The sequence below is a fragment of the Anoplopoma fimbria genome, chromosome 19 (assembly GCF_027596085.1).
Source record: "Anoplopoma fimbria isolate UVic2021 breed Golden Eagle Sablefish chromosome 19, Afim_UVic_2022, whole genome shotgun sequence".
In the NCBI taxonomy this organism is placed as follows: Eukaryota; Metazoa; Chordata; class Actinopteri; order Perciformes; family Anoplopomatidae; genus Anoplopoma; species Anoplopoma fimbria.
The window spans coordinates 18,510,221-18,533,871 of record NC_072467.1 but is presented as its reverse complement, the minus strand read 5'-3'; the positions used below and the strand labels follow the sequence as shown (position 1 = coordinate 18,533,871).

Genomic DNA, 23,651 nt, shown 5'->3' with positions numbered 1-23,651 from the left:
ATGTTCTTACATACGTTTTTATTCTCACTGAAAAGTCCAGTAAGTTACCAAGGGATACTTTATATATATATATATATATATTATAGGGATATATATATATATATATATATATATATATACATGTATAGACCATTATGACTTTTGAATAAAATGTGCTGTAATTATCTTACCTATGACCCCATTAATTATTACCACACACACACTAGTACCTACATCAATATCAGATTTATGTATATCTTTATATTCTGTCATGAGGAAAATAAGATAATTGGAGTTAAATAGTCCAAAAGACTGTGTTGCATTTCACTATAACACAGAAAATAGGTTATGAAAGATGACATGTTTTGGAGGACAGATTGTAACCCCAAAACACAACAAACTTGGATAAAAAATTCAAAAATCAAAATTAACTGACTGCAAACAGATGGTAATGTGCGTAAAATAGGTTTGTATCTCTCCAAATTTCCAGATTGAGAAATTTAAACTGTTCATACCTTATGGGATTGTATTTACAAAAAAGATGCTTATACACTCTCTGACAGAGAACAAAACATGAAAGTTGAAAAGCTGTTCATTTATTTCAGTGATGTTGTATCCGTAGAAAAGGGATCATAGTATAATTATGAAAAGAAATCCTCAACCATAACCTTCTGGTCCTATAAATGACAATGCACAGGATTTCCCCTCCAAAAGTAGAAAACAGAATAATGATACAAACCTTAATGTTTATATTTACAATAACTGTGACTAACTTTGCACATGTATTGTCACAAATCATTCAAAGTATCCCCTTTATTCATTCTCAGTGTAGCCGTTTGCTGATGCAAAGTGTAGATTATGAACTGAGAGAATGTCTCCTGTTTTTGCCTTCAGAAAATTGTACATTAACATTAAACAATTTAAATTCTGAGGTGTTTCATATTTTAGGCAGACATAATGATGCAAAAAAGACGTGATAAAATAACCCTCTATAATATATTAGACATGTAGTATATGTTCATTTTATGATCCTTCACACGCTGTAGTCAGACTGTCATGGAGACGCTCATGGACAACATTCACTCCAGTCATCCAGACAGACTCTCTTAGCTGTGTGCTGTGAGGTGGGACTGTGAGCCGGCCTGATCAGACCACTACATCTCTCTGCTTCCTCTGTGGGAGCACTCAGGCTCTGGGGGGGTTGATATCCAGGCTCCTGGGGATCCAGAGGGTCTTTAGAGAGCAGGATACAGATAGCAGGGACTGTCCTCTGCATGGTTACACCTGCAGCTCCCTGTTGTGGACTCTCCCAGACCTCATTCACAGTCGTGTAGTAGAGCTTGGACACCTGGTGGAGTTCTCCCACTTTACGTTTCAGAATCTCCACACAGGTGATGGTCTTGGTGACTCCTCTTCCTGAGCCAGAGAAGACCACCTGTCTCAGTAATGTCCCACCGCTGTCTCTCCCCTCCCCTTGCATGCGAGCTGTTGCAAATCGCAGCAAATTGCGGATCTTGCTTCCTTCTTTCACTCGCATGTGCAGGAAGTCTGCTGCCAGGCCGGGCATTGGATAGGGACTGCTGTCCTCTGTGCGGCTGACTCTCCTGAAGTTGCTCTGGACAACTTTTGGAGAGAAAGATGAAGATGGGACATTGGGGTCAAATGAAGCAGACTGCAGCTCCATCACATCGCTGCTTGTAGCATTTGAACTCTTCGTCTGACCCCTGGGTTCAGTCATTGTTTAGAGAGCGGTGGGATATCAGCGCAGGATGTGGATTCTGAGCCTGCAGCCTCGGATTATTTGCATACCTCCCTTGGGATCAGAAACATGTTTCTTGTTTGTTAAAAAACTAAAAAACTGATCAGCTTTGTAATCCAAACTTGTGACTTATCCTGATCTTCTCTCTGTTCTCGGTCCATACTGTATTTCCATTTTGTCTTCTGAGCACGGAGATGACAGCCAGCAGTGTGAAGAGGGTATTTCTTCCTCTAATCCCATAGACGTGAAGGAAAGGATGTCCTTGCTCTATTCAGCACTGAGGACAGCTGATGCCAACAAACACATATGAGGCTCAGAGAGAGACATGTAGAGTGGGACAAAGTGCTCTTAAAGGCACATGCAGCATTTAATAATGTCTGTCACATTCTAGTTTGTTGGTTTAAAGGGGGTAGCTTTTGTTAAACCCTAAAGGGCTCAGAGATTTTATTTGTCCATGTGGATGCTTGAATTATATGGATGAATTAACATGAGTTAATAAGATTTAACAAGGCGTGCATTTGAAACAAACGCTTTGTTTCAACTGAATTGGTTTTGATTGTTTACATTCTTAATGTGCCTTTTTGCATATATTGCACCAAACTACAGTCTCGCTGGGTTGAACATATTTAGAAATATTATAATAGCAATCTCAACATATCATGGCTTTCGAGACAACTCTTCCTCTGCACTATCATCAGAGAGCCATATGGTCCTTAAAAAAAATGTCTTCCTTTGGGCTATCACCGCAACTTTACAGTTCTCCTCCCTTCAGTCCATCGCCTGCTGGGCTGACCCAGAAAATGCTTGCTACCTCATTTGTACCTCTTTTGTGTCAATGACATTCATGAGGACAATCATACCTTGGAGCTGCAGCTTTTAATTTTTTGCCAAACTTGCATAAAACCAGAACTTGTAAGAATAGATTCTGTATCCAGATGCAAACAGAGGTGTTTTCCTAGAGGCTTTCTTTAGAGAAGCAGAGTCAAGGGAGGAGGTCAGGAGGCAGCTGTGGGGCTCATATGGAACCAGTATACTGTTAAAATGGTGCATTTCTGCCTCACAGGATGGGATGCACACCATGATATTCACTGACTTGAACAATCAGCACAAAGATATGGTTCTCAGTGGTGTCAATATAGTTCAGAGCAAAATACAATCGGTTCTCAGGAGAATAAGCTACCTTTCATAAATGTCAATAAAATGCATGTGCCATTTTTTAAATTAAAGCACATAATTATATTTGTGTGTGACTCCCGTAACACATCTGGTGTGTTTGGCAGTTGTCTTGTGTTGTTTTTCCTAAAGTAAAATATAACACAGGCTCATATCAACATCCAAGTTTTGAATGTGATGGCAATGCTTTCTAATTCAAACATCTGTGGCAATCTCTACTTACAGACATTTATAATTATAATTATTATGGTCTTTTAGTGGCTCTGTTTTTAGCAATGAAAAAGCCCTCAGTAGTTGTTGTTGTTGGTAACACTTCCATCTTGTGGTACAAAACAGGTAATACACAAATAACAAAGTGGCCCTTCGAGCTGTTGAAGTAAAAAATGTGATCTGTTGCACAAAAATAGCAGATATTTAACATCTTTATTTGAAAAAAAATGCATGGTACAAAACGTACAAAATATATGTTTATAATACAGAGATTGGACACCAGACTGTAAATTAAGATATAAGGCAAATAAGCTTTTCCAGGTTCCTGCCACAACAAACAATGTTCATCAAATGCATATTATCACAGTTAAAAGAGGAAATGCCCTCTTCCTTTTTGCAATGGTATTTCCCCTTCTTATTCAAATTAACAAAAGCACATGACCGTAACATAGAGCATTGTTTTTATGTTTACTTGTCAAACTAGTATAAACCATGTTAAGCCACAAAGAAACAAATCTATTTTCAGTTTGCTTTTAATATTAAATCTGCACTAAACATGATCCTATCATGAACCATTTTTTGTTCTCTCAGAACTGTTTTGAAGCAATAACTTGTAAAATTTCCCTGTGGATCCTGTCTTCCTGAGTGTTGATGTGGACATCTCCTACCTGGCCATTCTCATATCTGAGAAAGACACGAGCAGAACATTGTAGAAATATGCAATAAAATCTGGCGATGTATCATTACACTGAGAGGCAGAAAGGTTTCTCAGGCATTGCTGTCTTTGCTGCTTCGTGTTGTACTCACACAAATAGGAAACGTGTGCACACATGGTCGGACATTGGACACATCCAAATGTTCCCGTGTTTTTGAAGGTCCTTTGAAGTTACAACTGTCAAAACATGCAGACAACTTTTATAAAACTCTGTCACAAAATCATTCCTAAGTTATCAATGCAAGGCTCTTTGTAACAGGTGTGTATTTGTATATCAAATGTACCTTCACAGAGAGCAATGCAGTTTAGATTCCTGTTTTGCAGAAATCTAGATTGCCCTTGCTCTTCCTAAGACAAGGAGAGCAAACAGCATGTGATACAACTAACAAGAAAAGACGTCCTTGTACAGAGTGCAACTAGACACATTTAGGACAATTTGAAAATGAATGATCTACCTTTTTGATTTTGATTATTTGGTTGTTATTCTTTATGAGTTCTTCTTTGGTGGGCATTTGGTGTCGCCCTTTACCCATCTCTGCACAAACAGGAAGGATCAGTTTGAAAACAAAAACAGGCTAGAAACAATAAGTAATGATAATTTTTGTATACATTTTGTGTTATGAAAATAATTATAGTGTGCATTCATACCAGAATATCCAAATGATATGCTTGAGATAGGACTCAGATAGATGCCTTTCCCATATGCAGCTCCATGGAGCTTAAAGAAGATACAATGTGAACACTAATGAATTATTAAATTTAAAATCCTAAATGTTTCATAGGTCTAACTGTACACCCAATTCAAGTCTAACAAGATAATCTCAAAAGTCTTTTAAAATCTCCACTGTGACATGACCTTCAATTTAAAGGCTAACTTTAAATTAGCTTAAGGAATACGAAACCCTTTTGTATTTTCATAATGTACCTGTAATTTTGTATAAGAGGCATTAATCAGCCCGTTTCTTAATATAGAGTGCCAGTTTTCGATGTGGGAACCGCTGAAAGAAGAGACAAAATATCATCTAAGCATATGAAGCAAGGATCATATTCCATATGTTGTATCCATATAAAGGTTTTATTTTAGTGGCACAGCTTTGATTTTACTCACTGGAAGGCAAAGGTGCTGCCATAAAGTTGCTTGGCAGTTTGAAAACAAGCTTCTTTGGATGGAGGGCTGCTGATCAACAGGAACTGATGGGGTGTGTGCATGAACTTAAGTTGCTAATGTAGAAAAAAGGTGATCAAAAGAGAGCACAAACAAAATAAAATTAACTATATAAAACCCAGTTTATGTTCTAATATTTGGCTGCTAATTTTAACTACTGTTGCTTTAAAACATGCAACTAGTGTGTTAAGACGTCATAATCTAACTGTGAACTGCTCTATCGTACCCCATTCAGTGGAAGCTTGACAATGTGTGATCTGTTGCTTGCTAAAATCCTGTGGTCAAACATACAAACACACACCTGGGTATAAATTTATGAAACATTCAGATTTGATAACATTTCAGAAAATATGTTTAGATTGAGACACTCACCATTGTAGTAAGGGATAAGCGAGAGGGTCGATTTTGTCCATCTGCTTCTTTATTTCAGAATAAGGACCCTGCATATGATAAAATACAGCTTCACCCTTCTGATATTATTGCAGCTGCAGAGGAAACGTTCACCAGCTTTCAGATAATTCTCAGATGAGAACAAGAGACACCTTTCTCAAACATTTTCTTTGACAAAGGTGTCATTAGTGAAGATTTTTTTGTTTTTGTTTTAAATCAGTCACCTGTGACATCCTCCTGATTAACAAAACACTGTCCAGCGCTTTTTGCAGCCTGTCATAGCTCTTTCTCTGCCAAAACCAAAACAAAACAAAACATTGTTCCTTCAGAATAAAATAAATATGACATATTGAATAGTTCATAACAAATCAAGTCATTAATAAGTTAGTTCAGCTGATACCTTTGGACTAAAGGCCAGGGTTTTGGGGTTGCACGGATCAACAACAGAGGGGAACGGTTCAAATATGATGCTCTTGCGTGAAGACTGAAGGGCAGCTCTACACATGGCCACCAGCAGGTCAACTACCTGTAGAACGGCCATTACTGCAACACATCAATCTTACATTATGATCACCAAGATAGTCTTTTAATAGTGTGTGTTACCAACCTCTGCACCGGTGCCAGCCTCCTCCGTAGCTCCAGGCATAACTCCAAACGTATAAAAGGAAAACACACAAAGCTCCCTGGTGCAAACTGCTGGCTACAAACACACACACACACAAGAAAATAGTGACAATATACTAACACCTTTTTTCTATGTTTGTTTTCACTCAATATATTTATTTGTAGGAGTGTACCTTTAACATAGGGCCATTCTGAAACACATGTCGCTCATCACAGACAACACAGTAATCGTTCAGCGTGGGGAGTCTCTGCTCAGCATACCTCATTATCTGTGAACACAATAAAAGACATGATTATAGACTTTGCTCGCAGTCCATCTAACGGCTTAATTAACACGAGTTAAACCTAAAATTAAAACTGTTGTGTTACACTGGATGTGGAAAAAGCAAATGATAACCACTAGTTATCCGCACAAGCTGGATTATGGGTGCAGTTACTCTTTCATTTCCCCCTCCGATAAAATGTCACAGTACATGTGGTCTTGTTCTTTACCTGCACCAAGAAGCCGTGGTGCAGAGTTGGGGTGGTCTTACAGTGTCTGATGGCCTGCGAGGACAAAAGCAGCTCCATCAGCTGTTTGGGACTAAGCTGTGCTGATGACTTGACTGCTGACACCACCACCCTCTGTGAAAGAAGAAGCAAAAACACCTTTTATTAAACACTTACAGACTGATTGCTGAACACACAGCAGCAACCATAAACTATTCAAGTGAACGTCACAAAGGGTGTGTTTTGAATTCACCTTCCCACTGGGTGTGTAGGTGAAGAGCTCTCCTGTGGGATTCTTGAAGGCGTAGGACATTGTATGATTTGTGAAACGGTTCATTGTTGGTGAAATGATCCTCGCTTTCAGTGTGGGTTCCTGTAGCTCACTGGACCTATAAGCAGTGAATAGAGGCTTCAGACTGAATCAGCAAAAAAAAACTGTTGGATTCATTAGATTGTCAAATACTTTGATGGTGGGAGCCAGATGCTAAGTCTTGCACGAAATTTCTTGATTGTTCCACTCGGCCTGAACCAGCTGTGTCTTCTCTTCTGTCGGACAACGGTGTTCTCATTGGTCAGCTGTTTCCACTCGTGAGATAAGAAGACTGTGAGAACACTGAGGGACAGAAATAAAGATGTTCGTCAGAACAAGGCTATGAATACCATAGATATGGCTTTAAATCTTCATCCATATTTGATCTAAAAAGTTTATAATCTAAAAAGGGACATCTGTAATAATGTGTAAGGGAGCATGAAAATTCCAGTATTAACTCACTTCTGTAATTGTTTCCTAAGGCTGAAACTATCGGTGTTGGATGGTTGAAAGACTTTGACTGAAGGTGCTGTGGAGAGAAACATCACTTAATCTGGTGTCACATTAATTTAGTGAATTTAAATGGTAAGTCTGGTTGGCAGCAGTGTTGTTGATGCTCACCAGGTCCGTCCAGATACTGAGACGGAGAAAAGTTCAGACGGATGACGAAGGGGTCTGATGGGTTAACCCCCCAGGCCTTTACCACTTCCTCCTGTAGACACCACACAGCGCAATCATTTTATTAAACACACAAAGATGCCACGGGGCAGCACACATATTATCATATTATCAATATATTTTACTTGAATTGAGTGTTTAGTAGAGCTGCCCCCTCTTAGTCGATCAGTCGTCTAATCAGTCGTTTTGTTCTTTGACAAATTAGATATTCTAATTCTATTAGTCATTCTTTATGCCTTTTTTCATGCTTAAGTACTTATTTCCAATAAACCAATTATTTCCAAGAAACCAACCACATCTCTGGTTCAACCTAATATTTAAAGTGTTGCTTTCACATTATTCTCAGTTTTACAAATCTGTTGACTAGCTCAACTAATCGAGTAGTAGACAAAATCGTATGTTAGATGACTATGATTTTCTTTTGTCAAGGACAGCCCTAGCGAGTTTTATTAAACTTACATCCAAAACGATGGCATTTATGTTTAAGTCAACATCCACTTCATCAACTGAGCCATACTCCCTAGAAAAAGAAAAGAGAGTGGACATTTAACAATGTATAAAAGCAGCTGAAATCCTGTTAAAACCATGAAAAAAGACAAGATGTTCTGACCTGATTGAGGCCGCAGAGTCCGAATACAAAGTCCGGACTGCCTCGATGTCCATCTGCAGCTGCGGGTGATGAGTCAGGTCAGTGGCACAGCTCTCCTGCTGAGACAAACACCAACACACTTGCCTTATGGTCCAAACAGCTCAGCACCACAGGGGGGCTGAGGGATCAAACCAGTCACATATTTTTACAACAATGGCTAAGAAGATGTCTTTTATTCTTCCTTAAGATATAAAACGTAGGTAACACTATATTTCCATCTACCTCTATTTTCTATTTAACATGTATACGCAGCATATAAACAATTTAAAATGCTTTATAACTGTATTACATTACATTACATTACATTACAGTCATTTAGCAGACGCTTTTATCCAAAGCGACTTACAGGAAGTGTATTCAACATAGGTATTCAAGAGAACTACTAGTCACCAGAAGTCATAAGTGCATCTCCTTTCTTAAACAAGCATCTCAAAGCATAAGCCAGAGCAAAAGTATAGTGCATCTTACTGTAACAAGCTATAGCAGATATAAGGAACATTTAAGTGTTTGTTATTGTTGTTTCAACTGTATTTGCATAGTACCTGCATAGCTTAATGCATTATTAAAATGCATATATGAAATATTTCATAAATGTTATATAACATACTGAGGATTTTTTGACTGTAATCATATATAATGAATATATTGTAATTTCCCCATTGTGGGACTAATAAAGGCTTGATTATTATTATTATTATTATTATTATTATTATTATTATTATTATTATAGTATTTAATTGATCATTTATTCCCTGTTGATATGTTTGTTATGTATAGTAGAAATTATAATTGTCGCTGAATGCATGATAAAAACTTAAATAAAAGGCCTTATAGCTGTAACCTACAATATTATAATGTTAAAAACAATTGATTAAATATATTCTGCTTCACGTGTCAAGTATCCACAACATGCAAACCAAAGGGACACATTGCCAATCCAGTATCCAGTGAGTGTATTGATCACTTTTAAATCAAAACATAATACGTAACCTTTTCTGTAGGTATCGTCACTCAAGTGTGAGATGATAGTTGGGATTGTGCTAAAATAACATTCAAACCACCTCAAAGTAACGCTTACAGGGATTCCACACAGGATCTCCTCTGAGTCACTATCCTCATCAGTTTGGCTCTCTGTCCACTGCTGGATCTCAGTCTCCTGTCAGGTTAATGGGAGAAGCTGTCAATCAAAATATCCTCTTATTTACACCACTAATTAATGCCTTCTGTACGGCCAAACAAAGTCAACTAACCATGCAGCCGAGACTGCCGCTGATGTCAACACATATGCAGGTGAAACAATTGATCCGTTATCAAAATTGTTGCTTATTAATTCTTCAAACAATTCAACAAACCATTTAATTGGCTGATGAAAAAATAAAAAAGAGCTGTATTGCCTGTCAATGTAAACAACTTACTACCCTCAAACGTATCCATGTTATTAAGAATGTGCTATGAATACTACATGATTAGGAGAAAGTTGGGGCTTATTGAACTCACCATGTGTTCAGTTCTCTGGCACTTCTTCTTCACCAATAAGCAATCTGCTTACTTCACTGTGACTGACACAATTAAACACTTTGCTGGAAAAAAAAACACATAAAAACACACACACACACATTACTGGCATTAGTTTATTCACCATTTAAACTATATTTTCATCAACAGGAATCTTCTTATTTGCCTCCCTTTATCTCAACATCTACATTATTGAAAATGCATTTAAAAATCACTCAAAATACGGATACATGTTTGGTAATAATGTGTCAATGATGTCAGTGGCACAAAGACATAAAAGCGCTTACCTTTCCTTCTCCAGAAAAACTTGGAGTTTAAACATATTCCAAGTTAACAAACAACGTAATGGTACATATAAAAAAATCAAAAATCAAAAATCCACAAAACAACCAATGAATATTCCCGTTTGATGGCTTTACTGGCTGTGTTTAGCCGTCCTCTCCCCCTCTGGTGTTGAACAGCAGGAAGTCCCACATGCTCAGTCTCGGTCTTCAGCTCCACATGATTGGCTGCAGATACTGACGGCCTGATCAGCTGAACCAGGTCCAGATACTGGAGAGGCAGAGGGGGAGACCGGCAGTCAAGTGTTTGCTTTTATGCACACTTCCGTTATCTCTGTCCTGTTTGTATGATATGTGTGCTATCCTCCCACAGCCTATATATTCCTTAGTAAACGAGGAGAAAAACAAAACACATCGGTGAATCATATCCAGACCAGGATTCATCAGGTTCATGCATCAGTTTTAAGACTGTGATTAGAACAAAGATCCCCGGTGGCACATCTGAAGGATAGTGGTATGTGTGATGTTTGGCATTTATTATTCTTCCTGTCTGTCTGCTGCGTTGCAGTCTGACCTTAATCGTCAGTTACCCTTGTTAGCAGTCGCCTGCTGCTCTGCTGTCTGCCCAGATTAGACACTTCTAGGACTGCATACATCGGTTCAAGACTTCTCTCAACAAGTGCTTTTCTCAGAGTAATCCACTTAGACACGAGTTGGTGTTATGTGGCGGGGTTTATTTATAGTGGTCGGGCACAATAGCATGAACTCCTGTATTTTACACTATAAACTTTTCTTAAAGGCTTTGCATGAACAGTAAGATGAAACACCTGAATACAAAGCTTCTGAAATTTCTGCAGAGGTGAGTCACGTCCCAGACACAGTGACAACAGACATTATGAGCTCTACAAAGGTAGTATTTTTAGCAGATATATTGATTTATGTTGTGTAGTTTTTATGTTGCATCCACCCCCTTCTCATTTGATTCACCCACTGTTATAACTTTATGGCCTCATCTGTCCGTCTTTACAAGGTTTACAATGAGTGATTCAGATTTCCACAGACAAAAGGTCCCAAGCTGGATTTGATCCGGAGACATTTTAGTTATATGGTCTCTGATATACCAGGACACACCTCTGTACATATGAAGCATAAACGCTTATAAAGCATAATGTTTTTAAAACATAAAATGGTGAGATGTTAATTGCAATTGTTTTGTAACTCATGACCTTTTGTAAAAACCAAAACCTTTTTAAATTTGTTTGAACCACAGAGGTTTAAAAATGTGATGCAGCTAAAGGAAAAAAAAGAAGGAAAAAAAGTGTTGTGACCTGATATTGCAATTACTGTAATGAGACAGTTTAATTAGAGCCGTATTTATGTACAATAACTTAATATTATTTTCAGAATTCAGCATATTTCATTTGTCCTGCAGGTTGACACAATCAACCTGACAACACTTCAACCACTCTTCCACAAGAGAGAGCTGTTGTTGAGAGGGAGAGAGATAAAGTACTGTACTATGTTTACAAATATCAAACAGAGCTTGTAGAATGTCCCTGAAAATTAACCTGCATAAATATCAAAAGGTTTTCCCACATATTTGATTCACTTAATTTGAGTTTTTATTGGGGCTGTTTTTACTGTTTTAACTAACACCTACAATAAGTTCTAATGATTTGGAACTGTGAGCAACGCCGCCTTTGAGCCATGCATTGTCAGAGAACATTTTCCTAACTAAACTAAAACACACATTTCTAAAATTCATACATTTTGTTGACAAATTAACACAATTACTTGTGTGGTAGTGCTGTGATGTAAATGTGTCAAAATGTGTCTTGAGCAGGACTTCCTGGAAGAAGATATATTGTATATTGATGGGACCTTCCTTATTTAATAAAGGATACATTGAAAAAATTAAAGATAAATTAATTTACTAAAACTCAACGGATGCACTTGAAGCGCAAGTGAACTGAGAACTGTGGCATTTATCTGCCTCTTGTAGCTCTACTAGCCTCAGTCCATCTTTTGGTTATACATTTGTCCTTACATGGAAGGCAGGACGGTGAAATGCAGTTTGGAGTGAGATTGCCGTCTCTTAAAGGATCACAGCATCCACCTGCTCCAAGAATATTTAGGAGTCATAAATAATACATAGGTCCATAAGACAGTATTTAGATGTTTAAAAAGTTTTCTTTCATGATTTATCACTTGTTTCTGGTCTGGTTGAGGATATTATTAAAAGTTTGTTGAAAGCATTTGTTATTTTAGGATAATTAGCTTTCTAGTCAGCAAATGAGGAATCCAGTCTCTCTTTTGTTAACAACTCTAGTAGAGTTCTTTCATTTTTTTCCCAACTATTAGAATCAAAATAGCTATGATAACTTGAGGAATGTAAGAAAAATGTGCATCTAATAAAGAATTACACACCTACACACAGGGAGAGAATAAATAAATGGAGTTCCTCCTATCATTACATAGACAAATGATTGGATTACCAAGCAGCGCTGAGACAGCACATTTTTTGATTGTATTGAATAACTTTGAGGTGAGGGCTGCACGGTGGTGTAGTGGTTAGCACTGTTGCCTCACAGCAAGAGGGGCCTGGGTTCAATTCCCGGGCCAGACAACCTTCTGTGTGGAGTTTGCATGTTCTCCCCGTGTCAGCGTGGGTTCTCTCCGGGTTCTCCGGCTTCCTCCCACAGTCCAAAGACATGCAGCTTAGGTTAATTGATGACTCTGAAATTGCCCGTAGGTGTGAATGTGAGCGTGAGTGGTAGTCTGTCTCTATATGTCAGCCCTGCTGGGTGTACCCTGCCTTCGCCCATTGACAGCTGGGATCGGCTCCAGCACCCCCGTGACCCTTAACTGGATAAGCGGTTACGGAAGATGGATGGATGGATGAACTTTGAGGTGAGCTTACATGCATATTGAACATTGCACTCCATGGATCTAGTTTTATGCTTTGGTACATTATGTTCCAAGTCTGTTCCTCAGGCTTGAGGCAACTATAAATACATTTGCCATAATGTACAGACACCATATTTGACAGACAAATATGTTTGGGTTGTAATTACAGTATATACACTGTACTCTTTAATAGATGTGTTTCGTGTGTTGCTATACCCGACGAAGTGTATCACATGCATTTTAGTGTGTACCTGTGTAATATGTGTGTAGGTTGATATTAGGCTTGCATCTCTGCAACATCTACTGTTGCTTTTTAATAATCAGCTGTTATACCATCTAATGCATGACATTTTCCGGTTGGATGCACATTATTTTCAAAACATTATCACAAGTAGCCCATATAATACAAATATTTAAACATATATTTATTGAGTTATCAAGATATAAGCGGAGAACAATAAAACTCCTAATAATGAAATATGCGAATGGCGTAACTCATTAGTCAGGGATTTTAAAGGAGTAAAACAGCATAAAAATGTATGTATTTAGAGTAAATATATTTTTAGGTTCCTCATGTTCGGTCATCGGTAAAGAGCTTTGGGATTGACCAGGTGAACAACACACGTATGCATTTTTGTGAACTATATAATATGTTGGTAGGTTGATATAAAATTTGCATCTCTGCAAGCATTTACTGTTGCTTTTGACTCATCAGCTGTTATACCATCCAATGCATGTCATTTTCAGCTTTGATAAACATTTTTTTAAATTTTGGAACATCATAACTGTATATCAAGCACTAAATGAATGCATTTGGACGCTCATATCATGGTGCAGGAATGCAGACAAAATCCCACCCCTACAGAGCTCATGAAACAACCTTAAAATGATGCAGCCCTGCCAATCCATCTATATGACATGAAGTAATACATATGAAAAGTAGATCAGATTTTTTCCACTTTAAAATGAAAGCGCAAACAAAAAAGAGGAGATATTATAATAAAATTTGAGTAAATCTTAAATAAAATAAATGTAATAAAAATGCATGCAATTATAAAAGCCTGGCATAGTTCCTGGTCAGGTGTGCTTCTGAAGCCACATGGGATCTTAAAAAATAAATTCTTCTAAATTCCTCAAAAGAACAGAAAACTGAGAAACACATTTCCAGTTCACTTATTTAAAGAGCTTTAACAGATTTACAGTCTGTGTTTAGAGTTCAAATTAAAATTGTGAAAATAGGTTAATAAAAGAATTGTGATTAAGCTTGGGTAGAGTAAAGTTTGGGGTCAGGACAGGAAATAAAGGCTGATCTTATAAGTAGCCCAAATAATACAAATATCTAAACAAATATTTATATTTAATATATTAAACATCGGGCTGCACGGTGGTGTAGTGGTTAGCATTGTCGCCTCACAGCAAGAGGGGCCTGGGTTCAATTCCCTGGCTGGACAACCTTCTGTGTGGAGTTTGCACGTTCTGCCCGTGTCAGCGTGGGTTCTCTCCGGGTTCTCCGGCTTCCTCCCACAGTCCAAAGACATGCAGCTTAGGTTAATTGATGACTCTGAAATTGCCCGTAGGTGTGAATGTGAGCGTGAGTGGTTGTCTGTCTATATATGTCTGCCCTGTGATAGGCTGGTGACCTGTCCAGGGTGAACCCTGCCTTCGCCCATTGACAGCTGGGATCGGCTCCAGCACCCCCGCAACCCTTAACTGGATAAGCGGTTATGGAAGATGGATGGATGGATATTAAACATCTAATATTGAAACATACGGTTGCTGCACGGTGGTGTAGTGGTTAGCACTGTCGCCTCACAGCAAGAGGGACAACCTTCTGTGTGGAGTTTGCATGTTCTCCCCGTGTCAGCGTGGGTTCTCTCCGGGTTCTCCGGCTTCCTCCCACAGTCCAAAGACATGCAGGTTAGGTTCATTGAAGACTCTAAATTGCCCGTAGGTGCGAATGTGAGCGTGAATGGTTGTCTGTCTATATATGTCTGCCCTGTGACAGACTGGCGACCTGTCCAGGGTGAACCCTGCCTTCGCCCATTGACAGCTGGGATCGGCTCCAGCACCCCCGCGACCCTTAACTGGATAAGCGGTAACGGAAGATGGATGGATATTGAAAATAAATGAATGGTGTAATTCACTGGTCAGCGATTTTAAAAGAAGAAAAACCAGCTTAAAATATCATCCCTATAATTTAGGGTGCCTCGGGTCAGTCGATGACGATCTCTGCAAGCATTTACTGTTGCTTTTGACTCATCAGCTGTTATACCATCCAATGCATGTCATTTTCAGCTTTGATAAACATTTTTTTAAATTCTGGAACATCATAACTGTATATCAAGCACTAAATGAATGCATTTGGACGCTCATATCATGGTGCAGGAATGCAGACAAAATCCCACCCCTACAGAGCTCATGAAACAACCTTAAAATGATGCAGCCCTGCCAATTCATCTATATGACATGAAGTAATACATATGAAAAGTAGATCAGATTTTTTTCCACTTTAAAATGAAAGCGCAAACAAAAAAGAGGAGATATTATAATAAAATTTGAGTAAATCTTAAATAAAATAAATGTAATAAAAATGCATGCAATTATAAAAGCCTGGCATAGTTCCTGGTCAGGTGTGCTTCTGAAGCCACATGGGATCTTAAAAAATAAATTCTTCTAAATTCCTCAAAAGAACAGAAAACTGAGAAACACATTTCCAGTTCACTTATTTAAAGAGCTTTAACAGATTTACAGTCTGTGTTTAGAGTTCAAATTAAAATTGTGAAAATAGGTTAATAAAAGAATTGTGATTAAGCTTGGGTAGAGTAAAGTTTGGGGTCAGAGGTCAGGACAGGAAATAAAGGCTGATCTTATAAGTAGCCCAAATAATACAAATATCTAAACAAATATTTATATTTAATATATTAAACACCTAATATTGAAACATGAATGGTGTAATTCACTGGTCAGCGATTCTAAAAGAAGAAAAAACAGCTTAAAATATCATACCTATAATTTAGGGTGCCTCGGGTCAGTCGATGACCCAGGCTCATGTTCTGTCATCAGCGGAGAGTTTTGGGATTGGCGAGGCGAACAACACACGCACCTTCGCTGTATCCTCCCTCAATATTTGATCTTTAGTGATTGGTTCTAGAAATTTGACATTGTGTTTTTTATTGAGTTATAAAAAAAACAACCTCCGTAAGAAAAATATGCGTTCAACTCGCTTTCAAAACGGTAAACGACACTATAACTCTCGCGCCCTATATCCTGAGTCACCGGGCGTTGTTCGCACAGGAAAGTAGTTCCGGTTAGTGGGGCGAATAAAACCCGTCGCTCAAACAGGACCAGTGGCGTCTTTTTCCCTGCAAAGTTCACCCAGTAGGTGAGTAAGCAAGCAACTGTGTGACAGAGTGGGGATCTGATTTTCAATTTGTTAGAAATCTAGTTTTAATTGAATGTCTAAATGAAATTGTAATTTCCTAACATGTTTAAAAAAATAAAATTAAACAAATAAAACTTATTTCAAACACTGATTAAACTTTTTCTTCGATAACTTCTACAACATTATTAACATATTTAAAGTGAATATGCATTATCATAATAAATAATAATCAAATATTAATAAATATGTAACGAAATGTAACTTTGATCTGGAATATAAGGGTGAGTGAACTGGTTTGCACTTACAGTTCCTTTATTCACATGGTACAAGGGTAAAATCTCATACAGCTCTCTTATTGTGATTTATTTGTTATGTGTGTGTATTTTATCTATTTATCAGTATCCATTTCTGTAACATCTCTGCTTGACTTCTTGTAAAGATAAAGACATTTGTTTGTACTCAAACTTTCTTAATGTAAAATGAATAGCAGCTTAAAGTATGACCGGTGACGCTGTAATTTATTACAAAACTATTTTTTGCAATTATCTGTTGAGTTACACAAAGCTTTTGTAGGAGACATTAGTCACAAATACCTCAAGGTGACTTTGGTCTTGTCTGGTGTATATTTACATAATAACACAGACCTTTTTTCATGTAATTATTAAATATGGTCATTTTCATGATGTGTTTTTATTCTGATATGTTTCTAAAGTCCATAAATGCTCTCAGCTGCCTGTGTTATTTTATGTTAATGCTGGGGGCAAGACGAGTTGTATCAACACAGACCATGTTGCCATGCACTGACATTTTTCATGCATGTTGCATTGCTCAATCATAGTCAACTGTAAACTGAATCCTGATATCATTGCTGCTTTTTTCACTTGTCCATTGTTTGGCTTCTCAACTAGCATTGCAATGTTATTCAGCTTCCTCCTAGAGTCCTTGAGTATCTTTTTGTGCGCGCAAATTACCTTTAGCCCTCTGTCAAGTGACCAGCTCCTCTTCTTCAGCTGCACATAAACTCCCGCTGGAATGTGGGATTGTGCAGCCAGGCAGGCACGTACTGTTGTTGTTACCCTTCACACAGGCTGGCCGGTCACTCTGGAGAGGTCCTATAAGCGTGCACATTCCAAATTAAGAAATTCAATAGGAACTTACTATAGTTTCTAATTTACCTTCCACACGTTTCTAATACAAGGTCTGGTTTTGAGGAGCATTTGTGTCACCGTTTAGATCAAAACTTAAAGTATTGATCATCACTTGTTTCTTCCTCTGTCTAGACAGGACGTTTCCTGCAGACACAGATCCAGTCATGTCGAAGTCAAAGGATATGAGTTCTTCCATCATTCACACGCAGCAGATGCATGCTGCCATGGCGGACACTTTCATCGAGCACATGTGCCTGCTGGACATCGACTCTGAACCCGCTGTGTCTCGCAACACTGGCATCATCTGCACAATCGGTCAGACTCATTAACAAACTCTGTTGATTCATCTTTTGTTATAACAAAGATTATCCCATTGTATCTTACAAGCATCATATTGAGCCTTGTATTCATTCACCTGTCTTGATGCAGGACCTGCTTCCCGATCTGTGGAAATGTCCAAGAAAATGATCAAGGCTGGGATGAACATTGCAAGAATGAACTTCTCCCATGGCACACATGAGGTGGGTCAAGGATGAGAAATATTCAGCAAATACAAAAAACTATTTACATCTCCAGAACTTCACCTTAGCTGTGTAGCCTGCTGCACTAGACAATCCCAAATAGTGACGTCACATTTGATTTAGTCAAAGCCAAAAACTCCTGCTCTGACATCACTGATTCAAGTGTGTGCAGAGTTTGAACCCAGACGGAGCAGTACAGTAGTAGCTTCTTTACCCTAGCAATTCAGAGTGGATTTGGCCTTTACAGTGTGGCAGTGTGACATTTGTCTTGGCCTGGTCGCTGTCTGTGGCTGTAATGTGATCTATGAGCTTGTGCTTTCCCCCTCAGTATCGTGTCTGTGTTGTATCTTGAGATTTGGAGAGCCAACTGTTCCACTGCCAACTGTTTGGCCGACCTTATACTACTGACCCTTCGCCTTTAAAAGTCACGCCTCCTTACTTTTTTTACTGTTACCTGAGTGGATTAGCCTTCAAATCTAGCCTCAGATATAGTATGAACACCTAAGGTTGATATTTGGATTATCAAAGGTTAAAAGCAGTGTTTATTTTTAGTTGTAGATCAACTCTCTGAGTTGCGTTTGAGTTATCTGTCCAGTCTGTCTTTTGGTCAGGTTATCATCAATAAAAAAGTTATATAATTAGAACTCCAGAAAATCACGACTAAGTCGATATATGATTTGGTATGAGAAGCACGAAATAGATCTGACCTCTGTCTCATTGCTGTGTCAGTTGTCAGTTCAGCTATAAATAGTTATTCTGTGAGAGTCGGCTCGCAGCAACAGTGCGAGTAGAAGGCATGTAGCGAAACCACAGAGAGGCATTCATTATTGACTGAGGACAGTGGTAATGTGTGCGGATCAGACATTTTACTTGTTGTTTTTGCATGTATTGTGCAATTATTGGATCCACAGCTGTAGGCAGACAGCGAAGCAGTTACATTACATTACATTACAGTCAGTTCTACACGTCCATCAAATGAAGTAGAAAATTAAAAGTATTGGGTTTTGATTTTGATTTGTAAAACGCCTCGCTATTGTGGAAACTATTCTTATAATCCCTGACAGCTATTTGTGTATAGTAAAACTGTCATGAGCTAAAAATGTGTTCCAGTTGTCATTCAAGATTAACTGCACATAGTAATATAACCGTGCTGTCCTTGTGACTGCGTGACAAAGTTTGTCCACCTGTTGTATCTGCATTTCTGGACCCTATTATAACAATGTGTTATGACAAAGTCCACTAATGTAAATTCTGTCCCTTTTTAATGTCAATCTAGATCTAGTGAGGTTTCCAATGTGATAACGTTTGTTTACCATCTCACGTCATGCAGTACCATGCTGAGACCATCAAGAATGTCCGTGAGGCAGCTGAGAGCTTCGGTCCTGGAACTGCTGACTACAGACCAGTGGCCATCGCTCTGGACACTAAGGGACCAGAAATCAGGACTGGACTTATCAAGGGCGTGAGTTCTCCAATGAGGCCATTATTGATTTATTTCACAAACAATTGTATGAAGATTGATGCAGAGGTTTTCATCCTTAGAACAAACACACTCTCTCTCTCTGGTCTTGTTTAGAGTGGCACTGCTGAGGTTGAGCTCAAGAAGGGTGAAACCATCAAGCTCACATTCGACGACAAGTTCATGGAGAACTGTGATGAGAAAGTTTTGTGGCTCGACTACAAGAACATCACCAAGGTCGTGCAGAAAGGAAGCCACGTCTACATTGACGACGGTCTGATTTCCCTCAAGGTTACAGAAATTGGTAAGCACACAAACGGTCGTCTGTTTGGTTCATCTTGTCTAGCTTCCAGACAGATTTTGCTTTCACCTTTCGGTGGAAATTAAGTTTCTCTTCCTTCCGTGTGTCCTAAGGCAACGACTTCTTGATGTGTAGCATTGAGAATGGCGGAATCCTGGGCAGCAAGAAGGGCGTCAATCTGCCTGGAGCTGCCGTTGACCTGCCTGCTGTGTCTGAGAAGGACATTCAGGACCTGCAGTTCGGCGTGGAGCAGGGTGTTGACATGGTCTTCGCCTCCTTCATCCGCAAGGCTGCTGACGTTCAGGCTGTCAGGAAAGTGCTGGGCGAGAAGGGCAAGGACATCAAGATCATCAGCAAGCTGGAGAACCACGAGGGTGTGCGCAGGTGGGGGCATTACCGACAGCCACGCTTGAATCTGCACGGATCTGAATCTTTGAAAAAATTGTTAAACTGATTTTTTCTGTCCAATAGATTCGATGAAATCCTTGAGGCTAGTGATGGCATCATGGTTGCCCGTGGAGACCTGGGCATTGAAATCCCAACAGAGAAGGTCTTCATCGCGCAGAAGATGATGACTGGCAGGTGCATGAGGATGGGCAAGCCCATCACCTGTGCCACACAGGTCCGTGAAATCAAGTGGACAACTGTTTTGTTGAAAGCATTTTAAAGAGAAAAGTGTATCAGATAGTCTTGTTGTTTCTCCTCAGATGCTGGAGAGTATGACCAAGAAACCCCGCCCTACTCGCGCCGAGGCCAGCGATGTCGCCAACGCCGTGCTGGACGGCAACGACTGCATCATGCTGAGTGGTGAGACCGCCAAGGGCGATTATCCCCTGGAGGCCGTGCGCACTCAGCACATGGTAAGAGCACCATTGTCTGGTCCCATTCCTTAATTCCAAAAAGCCCATACCAGTGTTTTTGCATGGTTTGATCAGTTTTCTTTAATTATTAATTGACATTTAAATTGTGCCACCACCTGTGTATCTCATCTGTTCATGTGTTTGAGGGTATGAGAAAGCCTGCGTTATCAGTATTAAAGCCCTCTAACACTTGTTGTGGCATGTGGGGCAGTCATGTGCCCAAGGGAAACTCTAACATCTATGTCTTGAGAGTTGAGATGTTTTAAATGACAAAAGATACCAAATTCACACGATCAAGCAACATATTGTTGCTGGTCATTTAATGGCTTTGCCCTCTTTGGCTTTATATACATACGCATATGTTTACATTCGCATATGTTTTGTGCAGACCTGAAGCAAAAAAAACATATAGCTCTTGTACTGGTCACATAAGTCTCATTTTGGTGTGTAATTCATGTGATGACCAATTTCAGAAAAGTTTCCATATGGGTGAACGATCAACATCATGGATAATAAACAACTCCCCAACACATTTTTAAAATATGTTTAACTAAAATGTAATACTCTCGACAGTAAATATAAACAGTAAGTTGTTTAAATCATGTAGAATGAAGAGAAAGGTAGCATTTACATCATTGGTACCAGCTTGGGTTTCACTGACAGCTTGTTTGGTGTTTGTTTAATAGCTTTGTGTGTCCCTGATGCACCACCCCTCCCTCTCTCCATCTGCTGTCGTCTCGCATTGTGCTTCAACTGTGTGTTCAATTTACTCAATTAGCATGTGTCTGAAGATCTGCCGTGCACAGCAACAGTCCCTGGACATCACGGCCGCCGCTGTTGTTTAGCTTCATGTCTCAGTGTGCTTTCAGGTATGAAGACCTCTGCACTGACGCTAACAGCCCCTTTGTTTTGTCCTTTAAAATACAAACTAACTCCTGCAGTTGTAACTGGCTGTGTGACTGCATCCTGAAATGACTGTAATCTGTTCTTTTTTTATTTTATTTTCTCATGTTCAGATTGCCCGTGAAGCCGAGGCAGCCATGTACCACAGGCAGCTGTTCGAGGAGCTGCGTCGCACCACTCATCTGACCCGTGACCCCACAGAGTCCATCGCCATCGGTGCCGTTGAGACTTCCTTCAAGTGCTGCGCCAGCGCCATCATCGTGCTCACCAAGTCTGGCAGGTGAGACTTAAATAAAGAGAAGTCCATCCTGTAAGTCGTCTCTGTTTCATAATATCCTACATGCTGCCCACTCTGAGCAAAGAAACTGGTGCATTATAACATCTCTCTTTCTCTCTCCGCCTTCACTCCCTCCCTAACACAAGCCCTCGGCTCGTAAGAAGCATGCCAACTTTTACAATCTGCGCTCCACTTGTGACCTTTTGAGATCTGAACCCTGACATTTTACAAGTTAATTTTAACTCCCTGTTCATTCCTCTCTACTTGAGAGTTCATCCACACAACACATGATACAGAAGGCGTATTACTGTCAGCTGGGTGGATTTCCTTATGATAATAGCATAATTAAAGAAGCTATAATTAACATTTCCATATTCACAATGGATCACATGACTACTTATATGTGAAGGGCATGGCCCAGAGAATTATCTCCCATCTCTGTTGTCCACCTCAACAATAAGGAGCATTATAGCGTCTTTCAGCTTAATGTTTAGCTTAATGTTAAACCCACTATACACTTCTGCTCAGCACTAAACAGCAGACAGACACATTTAGAGACGAGTGGACCATTTAGCAGATAAAGAGATTATAAAGATTTTTCCTCAGGAGTTATTGAAGACAAAGATAGAGCTAAAAGATTGAATATTGGACAGTTGGACACAGATACAACTACAAATTAATTATAATGTTGACATGTAGCTTTTGAATGTAGAAACAAGCAACTGTTTACTATAAAGTGCGACTTATCAACTTAAAAGATATGTCAATGTTGTGTGTTTTACGACTTTCTTCCACTGCCCTTAAGTTTTAGAATTGGGGTTAAAATTGCTTTATATTATCAGTTCTACATCTTTGTAATAACTTGTACCTCCTACCTGCAGGTCTGCTCACATGCTGTCAAGGTACAAGCCCCGTGCTCCCATCATTGCTGTGACCCGCTGTGGTCAGGCCGCTCGCCAGGCCCACCTGTACCGCGGTATCTACCCTGTGCTCTACACCAAGCCTGCCAACGATGTCTGGGCCGAGGACGTTGACCTGCGTGTGAACTTTGCCCTGGAAGTTGGTGAGTGTTTTTTGTTAAAATTTGTCTTAAAATAGAGGATTGTAAAACTGTTCTGGGGTAAGATATATGGGCTAAATGTGTTAATTGACAAGACTTTATATCTAATTAACTGAAGCATTATTTTTTCCATTAATGCCTCTCTTTCCTCTTTCTGTAGGCAAGCATCAGAAATTCTTCAAGTCTGGAGATGTTGCCCTTGTTGTGACCGGCTGGCGCCCCGGTACCGGTTACACCAACACCATGAGAGTTGTGCTGGTGCCTTGAACTTCATCAAAGGACATTAGTAACCGTTCCCCCTCCCCTCTCCTGTAACCTGCCTCCCCGTTTTGGACTTTTCTTTTCTCCCAGTCTTCATCACAAACAGAAAATCAAAACCAGGCCACTCCTTCAAAGGTCATTCACAGACAGTAACTCCATGCTTCCTGTATCCATAAATGAAATGTATTGTCTTAATCCTGCTGAGAACTCAAACCCTTTTAATGGTGCATGGTGAACAGAGTGGAAATCAGTGTTTCTGTGCATTCACTGTAAAGTACATGTTTTGTCATTTCGGTAATTGAATTATCCAGGGATAAACATAAATATGCACTTTATCCATTAAAAGGAATTCTGGGGTCAACTGTGTTTGTTATCCTCTCGTAATCACCGTCACACTAAACTAAGAAAGAATTTTTTTCATTCATTATTTTCAAGTATTACAGCGAGTCACATTTTATTACCTCATGCCATGAGCTAGCGTTAGTGGGCAGATGACAGGAAACAATGGACAGATGCTTCATTGGAAAAACTACATCAGACTACAGCCGTTGAAGAAATACTTCAGAAAAAGTAGCATTACCAAGATACTCTGTTACAAGTAAAAGTACAAAAGGATTTGCATCAAAATCGACCTA

The 23,651-nt window shown here is 39.3% G+C and overlaps 3 protein-coding genes across 3 annotated transcripts; 1 reads left to right on the top strand and 2 right to left on the bottom strand.

Annotated features, from left to right (window-relative positions):
• Positions 1 to 1,045: 1,045 nt before the first annotated feature.
• LOC129107971 (ribonuclease P protein subunit p25-like protein) lies at positions 1,046 to 1,717 on the bottom strand. Its single transcript, XM_054619588.1, has one exon. It carries the CDS (start codon positions 1,715 to 1,717, stop codon positions 1,046 to 1,048), a length of 672 nt encoding a protein of 223 aa, XP_054475563.1.
• A 1,991-nt stretch (positions 1,718 to 3,708) lies between these two features.
• Positions 3,709 to 10,593, bottom strand: LOC129107969 (protein mono-ADP-ribosyltransferase PARP6-like). The gene is made up of 23 exons (XM_054619586.1): positions 10,528 to 10,593; positions 10,131 to 10,208; positions 9,220 to 9,297; positions 8,103 to 8,197; positions 7,952 to 8,012; positions 7,436 to 7,526; positions 7,277 to 7,343; positions 6,968 to 7,117; positions 6,758 to 6,893; positions 6,508 to 6,639; positions 6,189 to 6,284; positions 5,999 to 6,091; positions 5,792 to 5,917; positions 5,616 to 5,681; positions 5,374 to 5,441; positions 5,228 to 5,276; positions 4,945 to 5,057; positions 4,762 to 4,834; positions 4,485 to 4,554; positions 4,292 to 4,371; positions 4,121 to 4,184; positions 3,929 to 4,013; positions 3,709 to 3,805 (listed from the first exon to the last, which is right to left on the bottom strand). The coding sequence occupies exons 1-23, from the start codon at positions 10,591 to 10,593 to the stop codon at positions 3,709 to 3,711; spliced, it is 2,034 nt and encodes a 677-aa protein (XP_054475561.1).
• Positions 10,594 to 16,186: 5,593 nt separating this feature from the next.
• pkmb (pyruvate kinase M1/2b) lies at positions 16,187 to 23,211 on the top strand. Its single transcript, XM_054619900.1, has 11 exons — positions 16,187 to 16,226; positions 17,507 to 17,689; positions 17,804 to 17,895; positions 19,226 to 19,357; positions 19,472 to 19,658; positions 19,769 to 20,039; positions 20,127 to 20,277; positions 20,363 to 20,515; positions 21,532 to 21,698; positions 22,577 to 22,758; positions 22,916 to 23,211. The coding sequence occupies exons 2-11, from the start codon at positions 17,539 to 17,541 to the stop codon at positions 23,020 to 23,022; spliced, it is 1,593 nt and encodes a 530-aa protein (XP_054475875.1). The 5' UTR covers positions 16,187 to 16,226; positions 17,507 to 17,538; the 3' UTR covers positions 23,023 to 23,211.
• Positions 23,212 to 23,651: the final 440 nt, after the last annotated feature.

What these genes read in the sequence shown, in the direction of transcription:
- LOC129107971 (XM_054619588.1), bottom strand. Translation starts at nt 1,717, where the DNA reads ATGACTGAACCCAGGGGTCAGACGAAGAGTTCAAATGCTACAAGCAGC.
- LOC129107969 (XM_054619586.1), bottom strand. Translation starts at nt 10,593, where the DNA reads ATGTATGCAGTCCTAGAAGTGTCTAATCTGGGCAGACAGCAGAGCAGC. An exon ending in AGATCCTGTGTGGAATCCCT is followed by an intron (nt 8,198 to 9,219) that starts GTAAGCGTTACT and finishes TTGTCTCAGCAG; the next exon opens with GAGAGCTGTGCCACTGACCT. An exon ending in CCTACACACCCAGTGGGAAG is followed by an intron (nt 6,640 to 6,757) that starts GTGAATTCAAAA and finishes CTTCTTTCACAG; the next exon opens with AGGGTGGTGGTGTCAGCAGT.
- pkmb (XM_054619900.1), top strand. Translation starts at nt 17,539, where the DNA reads ATGTCGAAGTCAAAGGATATGAGTTCTTCCATCATTCACACGCAGCAG. An exon ending in TCTCCCATGGCACACATGAG is followed by an intron (nt 17,896 to 19,225) that starts GTGGGTCAAGGA and finishes CACGTCATGCAG; the next exon opens with TACCATGCTGAGACCATCAA. An exon ending in GTGCTCACCAAGTCTGGCAG is followed by an intron (nt 21,699 to 22,576) that starts GTGAGACTTAAA and finishes TCCTACCTGCAG; the next exon opens with GTCTGCTCACATGCTGTCAA.